General features: G+C 43.8%; 1 protein-coding gene across 1 annotated transcript in view; it reads right to left on the reverse strand.

Annotated features, from left to right (window-relative positions):
* LOC134442408 (NACHT, LRR and PYD domains-containing protein 1 homolog) overlaps positions 1 to 6,783 on the reverse strand; it is a 10,145-nt gene extending 3,362 nt beyond the window's left edge. The window contains exons 1-4 of the mRNA XM_063192579.1: positions 6,696 to 6,783; positions 6,462 to 6,602; positions 4,956 to 5,018; positions 1,134 to 2,784 (exon numbers count right to left, since the gene is read on the reverse strand). Coding sequence (XP_063048649.1) covers positions 1,134 to 2,784; positions 4,956 to 5,018; positions 6,462 to 6,602; positions 6,696 to 6,783 — 1,943 coding nt within the window. The remainder of the gene's footprint in view (positions 1 to 1,133; positions 2,785 to 4,955; positions 5,019 to 6,461; positions 6,603 to 6,695) is intronic.
* Between the last annotated feature and the right edge of the window lie 2,374 nt (positions 6,784 to 9,157).

The following is a 9,157-nucleotide window of genomic DNA, read 5'->3' on the forward strand; positions in this document are numbered from 1 at the left end:
CTAATATCAGCTGCCAGATAAGATTTGGTTAACACATCAACATTAGTTGTGATGACTTCCAGATGCCCTATGCAGTCACATTCACATCATGCACTCAAGAATGCACGCACGCACACACGCACGCACGCACGCACGCGCACACACACACACACACACACACACACACACACACACACACACACACACACACACACACACACACACACACACACAAACACAGATACACACACACACACACACACACACACACAATCAGCCTGTCTCTCCCTGAAACACTCACGCACATACACAGTGGAGACAGTCTGAACCTACAAATACCTGGGGGTACATCTGGATAATATAGTAAACTTGACTGGTCAGTAAATTCACACGCAGTCTACAAGAAAGGACAAAGCAGGCTCTACTTTCTGAGGAAGCTGAGATCATTTAATGTCTGCAACAGACTCCTGCAGATGTTCTACGAGTCTGTCAAGGTCAGTGTGCTTTCCTATGCTGTGGCATGCTGGGGTGGGAGTATCAGGAAGAGAGATGCTGGACGCCTGGACAAGCTGGTGAGGAAAGCTGAGTCTGTTGTTGGTACGTCTCAGTACCACATAACAGCCAAAAAGAGGACACTGGGCAGATTGGACTCTATAATGGACAATGACCATCACCCCTTGCACTCAGTCTTTGCAAACCAGAGAAGTCTGTTCAGCCACAGATTCTGTGCCATTCCCTGCAAGACTGACAAGCTGCGTAAGTCCTCTGTCCCCAGGGCCATCACACTTTTACACCACTCATAATACACAGCACTCGTAATACACCGCATAAATCTACCCCCATATTACACACTTATCTTTACCCCCCCCCCCCCCAATATTACACACTTATCTTGTCACACCTCCCCCCCCCCATATTACACACTTATCTTTATCACTGAGACTACACTTTTTGTATGTGATGTTAATGTGAAATTATCCCGTTGTATATACTGTATGCTACTAGGCACCATTATTTCTTTCGGGATTAATAAATGCTACTCTCTTCTCCACATGAACGCACGCACGCACGCGCACGCACGCGCACACACACACACACACACACACACACACACACACACACACACACACACACACACACCACCATTCACTCACCCCAGCTCCTGACATTTGTTCAATGCAGGCTGCAGCATTCTCAGTTTATCTGGTGTGATGTTGCACCGTGAGAGCGTCAGGCTTGGGATGGTGGGGCAGCACTGCAGGCAGTACAGCAGCACCCAGCAGTCTGCCCTCGTCAGGGGGATGGACTCAAACTTCACCTTCTCCCACTTCGCCATGGCTGCCCTCACAAACTCCTCATCATGGAGCTCGTACAGACAGTGGAGAGTGAAGAGCAACTTTCTGGTATCTTTCTTTTCAATGAGTTTAACCACCCACTCTTTCAGATGTTTTTCCAAACAGATGTTGGTGATCAACTCAAGGTCCTTTAGATCTTGCACCACTTTCATATTTGCAAGACCAAAGAGGAACTGAATGACAGGTAGGAGATGGGTTTTGAGTTCCTGTTGCTCCATTAGTGTAAGCAGCTCTTTCACCCTCTCTTCGTCTTGGGTGTAGTGAAGTGCAGTGAAGAACTCCTGGAAGCTGATATGCATGAAACTGAACATTTCATTTGTTCTCACTGTCTCCTTCAGCAGGAATTTACACAGGAAGGGAACACTAGTGGGATCTGAGACTGTGCCTTCCACACTCTTCCTGTCGAATAGTACCTGCTGCTTCTGTATCCCACTCTCTGCCAACTGGCCAAGGCTCCACAGCAGATCTGCCACGGACTGTTCCAAACCCTGGCAGTGGTGCTCAAGCAGAATTGACACAAAGTGGACAAATATGGAGGTAGTTGTTTCCAAAGCATTAGCCACTTCCATGTGCTTTTCCATGTTCTCCCTGAATACAGTGCAGACAATCCAGCAAATGACAGGAATGAAGCAGGACGTGTAGAGAGTTTCGTTTTCCTTCACGTTGTCAAGTGCCTTTTCATTACAGAACTTCTTGAAGTAGTTCAGCACGCCCTCCTCAGAGAAGCCCAGGATCTCAGTGCAGCGCACGTTTGGACGTTTGAGGAGCTTGTTCAGTTTGTCTGAAGCAGTGGGCCTGGTGGTGACTAGCAGGTGGCACCCAGATAGTCTGCTTCCACTTAGAGCGTCCAAAATGGCATCAACATGAGCTGGGCTGGAAAGGTCTTTCACAGAAGACTTGCGGATTTCTGGAACCTGAAGTTCATCAAATCCATCAATAAGGAGAAGCACCTTCTCTGGTGATTCCTTCAGTTTCTTCTGGACCAGTGGGACAAATTTCTTGTCAATGCTCACAAGATCTACAACACTCAGTTCCCCTTTTCTGTCTCGAAGGTTGAGTTCCTTGCAGCAGATGTGTAAAACAAGCTCAAAGTGGTCCCGGTAAAGGCTTCCTGATGCCCAGTCCAACATGATCTTCTGAGCGGTGAAGGACTTGCCATGTCCAGAGTTGCCCTGGAGAATTACTGTTTGAACCTCTCCACAATCAGACTTAAAGAGCTGGTCCACAGAGATACTTTTATATTCCCTCTGTCTGGCACTAAAGAACCCTGTTCCACTCGTGCATATCTCCTTCTCTCTTTCCTCCTGCTGTCTGTGTTTCTCAATGATCAACAGCTGAGTGTAGCGATCAGTCAGCAAGACATCCTGTCCCAGTAGGGAATTATATTCTTTCACTCTCTTGTACTTTGAGACAATCAATGCTTTCAGCTTCGATAACAATGGCTGTTGGTCTGTAAGAAAGTTAGTGAAATATCTGCTGTAAATGTAAGTAAATACATGTATGTAACATATGCTTTTAGGTATGCATTTTCCATGCCATTCCTTTTCCACTGTTTCCACTTGCCCACGTTCGCCAACTAGTGGAAGCTAGGTGGAACTGTGACTACAGTGGGAACCAATCAGAGTGAAGCTTCTCCCCTATTCTAATTTCTCTGACCATATGCTGCTTGCTTTTTGTTACCAATCTGGGGTCCGTTTCTCGATTTTTGCCGTTGCTAACCGTCTTAAGACCGTCTTACCATTCCCTTGGATTTAGTGGTGAGCGTCGCTGTCGAGAGAGAGTTGAGTTGCTCATATGAAGGACTTTGCTAATGACGATAGTGTGACGGGATGCACAATCGCACGGATACTGAAGCTGGGGAATAGGTGCGCACTGGAGGTTGGCACATGCCTGGTTTCGTTTGGGGAGAACAGTCCTTATTTCGTGGTGGGATTTGGAGTGGAAGAAAAAGAAAAGAAAGAAAGCCCATTGGGAAACTCCAACTCCCATTGTCATTGTGACACAGCACTCCACACTGCACACAACGAAATTGCATTTATGCCTCACCCGTGCAAGGGGGCAGCCCTCAGTGGCGCCCCATGGGGAGCAGTGCGGTGGGACGGTACCATGCTCAGGGTACCTCAGTCATGGAGGAGGATGGGGGAGAGCACTGGTTGATTACTCCCCCCACCAACCTGGCGGGTCGGGAGTCGAACCGGCAACCTCTGGGATGCAAGTCTGACGCCCTAACCGCTCACCCATGACTGCCCTAAAGGAAGGGCCGCGTGGTGATTGCGTTTGTGCCTATCTGGTAGTTTTGGCTGCTTTGATGACCTTTTTCTGACTGCGTAATTCGCTTGCTCTGCAGTGTATCCAAACGGTGCTTTTGGTGCCTCGGTTGCCAGAGGGGTTGCGTTGCCCTGTGGGAAGCTGCCAGCTGACTCATGGGGTAGCTAGCTCTGTGGCAGTGTCTTTGGATGCTAGGTAAGTTACCGTAGGACTCGGTGGGCTGCTTAGATTGCATGGTGTAGCCTTTGTCTAATTCCTCTCCTCTGGTTTTGGATCAGCAGCGGAATGTAGCGCGTTTGTGTTCGGAGCTCACAATGGATAGTGGCCTTGTAGAACCATTTCCAGCCTAACGGTATGTATCCCTTCCTTGCCTTGCTGCTATCCTGGGGCATTAGTGAACCGGATAACTTAGTGTGTTTTTGTTATTAACTTAACAGATCTGCAGCTACTTGGAGATTCTGTCCCTCGCCCTCCCACGCCTTCAGTGGCTGCTGTTTTGTTTAGATCCAGCTCACGCTCGGGATTCGTCAACCCGGCGGGCTCTTTGAGTTAATTTAAAGCCATGTCGTTGCCAACTGAAATACAATTTCACCTTTAGTAAGATGCATTTTCATACATCTACATAAGAAAAAAATTTGAAAAATATACACTATTGTCAAAATGTATTTTATGGCTGTCACACCAAAGGACTACAAAACTAATACATCTTGTGGTAGCAAAACATAATTGATTGATTGAAGTACTCTGAGAGAAAAACCTAAAATCCACCCTTGCCATTGGCTTCTTAAGGGTCTAAAGTCACAATTTATGTACCGCTGGAGCTTCAACAATAGATAATTATCCACAGAATTAACCAAAAATATGATGTCACACCACAGGACATTGTTTTCTGCGACAAAGTTTCATAAGTCCATACGGTCTCAGAAAAACAGGAAAAAAATAAGCATTGCCACTTGCTAAAATAGACACCTTGAAAAACATGCCAGGGTTGTTTAGACAAATGACTGAGCTTTGATTATTTTTTTATTTTATTTTTTTAATATGGAGAACCAGGCTTGCCTCAGTCACACCATAGGACAAATGTGACATTTGACTCAAAATGAAGTATACTTATTTAAACTCTGGATTTATGACACATTACTTTTTCACAACAACAACATCAGCATTGACAATTTTGAAAGCATGAATTTACTTAATTTTAAGAGCCTGCGACAGCAAAATTTACACGTCACGTCATCTACCCATATATAGACCACATGCTGTGCTGTCCAGCCTCTCTGGCTGTTTGTATGTATATCTACAGTATATATAGACCACATGCTGTGCTATCCAGCCTCTCTGGCTGCCTCTCACCTGCTTCCTGTTTGGACTCACCTGTTTCCTGTTTGGGGTTGGTTGCCATGGAATCCACAGGGCCTGCAGAGTGACACAAAGGAACAACTCATGAATTCACTTAGTAATATTACGCGCACTCGCGCGCGCACACACGCACACACACACACACACACACACACGCACACACGCACACACACACACCTACGATCACACTAACACAGACACAGTGGATTTACTGAGTACAGTAGGTTACTGCCTAAGTTCAGTTGGGAAGAACTGAGAAGAAATGTAGCAACACGGAGGACAAGAGCATCCTTAGTCAAATCCCCCTCTCATCACGTACAGCATATAGAATTATTCTAATCAGGCAGATTTGTCCCCTCAGTTTGGGGACCCCTGAAAGGAAGACTTTGAAGACCCCTAATACCAGGGCTGTCAAACAGACGGCCCTCCAGAGGGTTCAATACAGCCCGGATGTAAACAAAACCCATCACACTTCTATTGTGACAGGCATTTGATGAAGCTCAAATATAGACCTGCCAAATGATGATACCTTTTACAGACCCCCCCGCCAAAATGAACTGTCCCGTATTTTATTCATTGTCAGTTGTGTAGGACATTGCAATTAGGAAATCAATGGAATTTCTGCATTCTTACCTACAGTTGGAATATGCAATGAAATTGGTGCAGCCAATTAAATGCAGTAGACGTAGCTTTGTGTACGTAGCTATATTCATACAAGTGCTGTGTGTGTGTGTGTGTGTGTGTGTGTATGTGTGTGTGTGTGTGTGTGTGTGTGGTGGTGTGTGTGTGTGTGTGTGTGTGTGTGTGTGTGTGTGTGTGTGTGTGTGTGTGTGTGTGTGTGTGTGTGTGTGGTGTACGTGACTATTGAGTAGAGTTAGGATGGTCTCCTGTTCCGTTAGAATTCTGCTCGGGCCCCATGGTAGTCTAGGGTTGCCAACTGTCTTCTTTACAGTGTAAATATGGTTATATTATGTAATAAATATGTATGATGTTTTATGTAGTACTTGAATGGGAATGCACCACCTCCCTCGAGTTGTGAAAGCGGGTGCACAGGGGAAAAAAACAGTGTGGTACGGCCCATATGAGGCGGGCCTTCTGGCTGGAATCTAAGACTATGTCGGGGCCTTGTCATGGTTAAGTTTGGGAACCCTGGTCTAGGGTTGTCAAGTGTTCCTTGGAATACGGAATCGTCACGTATTTAGAAATAGTGCTCATATTCACCGTCATTTAACCTGTTAGGTGTTTAGCGACTCCATTTAGCTAACTGACTAGCGATCCGCCATCCTAGCCATCCTGAGTTGACAAATTAGGGGTCCCCAAGATGGCTGCCATCCTGAGCTGTGTTTGTCACAAGCTGTTATTAGGTAATATGAGTATTCCTCAATGTAATGGGGTAATATGAGTTTGTTGTGCTGTGTCGTGTTGTGTTGTGATATGATGGTTTTTGTGTTAGAGGTGATGGTATCAGTTTTAATCCCAGTTATGGTGCCAGTTACTTACTGGGATTGTGTGTGATGTTGGTGATGTTGGTGATGGTGGTGGTGACATTTCCCTGAATGGTATTCTGGGAAATAACAGGAGCCACAACATGGCTGCCATCCTGAGCTGACAGGTTAGAGGTCACAACATGGCCTTCAGCACCTGCATAGAGATTTTTTTGTTTTAGAGTTCACGTACAACAACTTGACTTTGGTATATTCTTATTCTTTCTTTAATGTTTGATCTTTATCTCACCTGCTAATCCAAGACTGTCCTTGTCTTGCAAGTGTCTTTGGGAGTCCACTGGGTCTCTGGTTTCCATCACGTCTCTTTGGGAGTCCATCAGGTCCTGGCACCTTGCTCAATAGAAATAGAATCCTAATTAGAATTCGACAGTGGAACACTGCTAATTAAAGTTGGGAGCTTAATTGGGGTTCTACAGTAGAATGCTGCTAGATAGAGGTCAGTTCTTAATTAGAATTCTACAGTGGCACACTGCTAATATCAGATGGGATAGTAGCATCATACTGCATATGGCCACGTCGACAGGGCCTATTCACTTTTTGGATCTTCATTAGGATTCTAGGTTGTTATTTAAAGATGGGAGCTTAATTGGGGTTCTAAAAAGTAATGGGTTCTTAATTAGAATTCTAAAGTGTCACATAAATAAATAAACACACATAAATAAAGATGGGACAGTGGCGTCATACTGCATATGGTGTTAACGGGCCAATTCACTCTTTGCTGGAAAGACTCAAATACATCATAACAAAGTCAACCCAGCACTCAGGTGTGTGGAAAAAACAGTCCAAAATGTACTATAATACTGGAGTTAATACTGCCTATAATATAATACTGGAGTTAATACTGCCTATAATACTGGATATAATACGGGAGTTAATACTGCCCATAATACTGGAGTTAATACTGCCTATAATACTGGAGTTAATACTGGAGTTAATACTGGAGTTAATACTGCCTATAATACTGGAGTTAATACTGGAGTTAATACTGGAGTTAATACTGCCTATAATACTGCCTATAATACTGGAGTTAATACTGCCTATAATACTGGAGTTAATACTGCCTATAATACTGGAGTTAATACTGGAGTTAATACTGGAGTTAATACTGGAGTTAATACTGCCTATAATACTGCCTATAATACTGGAGTTAATACTGCCTATAATACTGGAGTTAATACTGCCTATAATACTGCCTATAATACTGTACTATAATACTGGAGTTAATACTGCCTATAATACTGGAGTTAATACTGCCTATAATACTGGATATAATACGGGAGTTAATACTGCCCATAATACTGCCTATAATACTGCCTATAATACTGGAGTTAATACTGGAGTTAATACTGGAGTTAATACTGAAGTTAATACTGCCTATAATACTGGAGTTAATACTGCCTATAATACTGCCTATAATACTGGAGTTAATACTGCCTATAATACTGTAGTTAATACTGTAGTTAATACTGGAGTTAATACTGCCTATAATACTGCCTATAATATCGGTCGGTCTCGTCCAGAATGTCACTGAACAGCCTACCCATCGGAAAGGCAACACACTTGACCTTGTTATTTCACATGCGCTTGATATCAACAATATATCGGTCACGGACGTTGGCTTCTCCGACCACCACTGTGTGTTTTTTGATTTTGACATTTCAACACAAATTAGCACATCCAACAATGTCCTTCCCAGACGACGCATTAATGCCTCTGCTGAGCTTAAGATTTCAGACCTCATCAAATCGGGTGACCTACTAAATGGTCACTGCACACCTGATGAAATGGTTGATAGCTTCAACAACAACTTAAAGGGACATTGTGTGAGATTGTTAGTTGTTTATGTCCAGAATTTATGCTACCCATTCACTAATGTTACCTTTTTCATGAATACTTACCACCAGCATCAAATTCTAAGTATTCATTATGACTGGAAAAAATGCACTTTTCATACATGAAAAGGGGGATCTTCTCCATGGTCCGCCATTTTGAATTTCCAAAAATAGCCATTTTTAGCTGCAAAAATGACTCTACTTGGACCATACTAGAAAATATGTGTTTATTACTTAGTAAACTTTCAGGTAAAGATCAAATTTGGCAATAGGCAGCCCAGTTTCAATGAGCAGCATAGTTGCAGTACCTTTTTTGACCATTTCCTGCACAGTGTCCCTTTAAGAGGACTTCTAGATAACATAGCTCCAGTTAGAACGACGACAAGGACCAGAGCTAGGTATTCACCTTGGATGAATGACTCACTTAGAGCCTTAAAAAGAAAATGCAGAGTAACCGAGCGTCTTTGGAGGAAAACTAAATTAGAAGTCCATAGACAATCCCTTAGGGATGAGATCTCCTCCTACAATAATGCGGTACGCTCAGAGAGAAAAGCATATTTTTCCAAAATCATAACAGACAACCAGCATAATGCGAAAGTTCTTTTTTCCACTATTGACCACCTGCTTTATCCAACACATAGCAATAACAACCTAAATGCAGCATCACATGCCAAGTGCGAGGAATTTGCTAGATTTTTTAATAAAAAGATTGCCGACATTAGAGAAGGCATCCAAGGTGGAAACGCAGCAACCTCTGTCGCCCACTCAGGCGATACACCGAGGGGAGGGTTAAACCCCCCTAGGAGACCTGAGAGCTTCCAAAAGTTTTGTCCAATTACAGAGGACGACCTCTGTAAAA

Source organism: Engraulis encrasicolus, unplaced genomic scaffold (genome assembly GCF_034702125.1).
Source record: "Engraulis encrasicolus isolate BLACKSEA-1 unplaced genomic scaffold, IST_EnEncr_1.0 scaffold_153_np1212, whole genome shotgun sequence".
In the NCBI taxonomy this organism is placed as follows: Eukaryota; Metazoa; Chordata; class Actinopteri; order Clupeiformes; family Engraulidae; genus Engraulis; species Engraulis encrasicolus.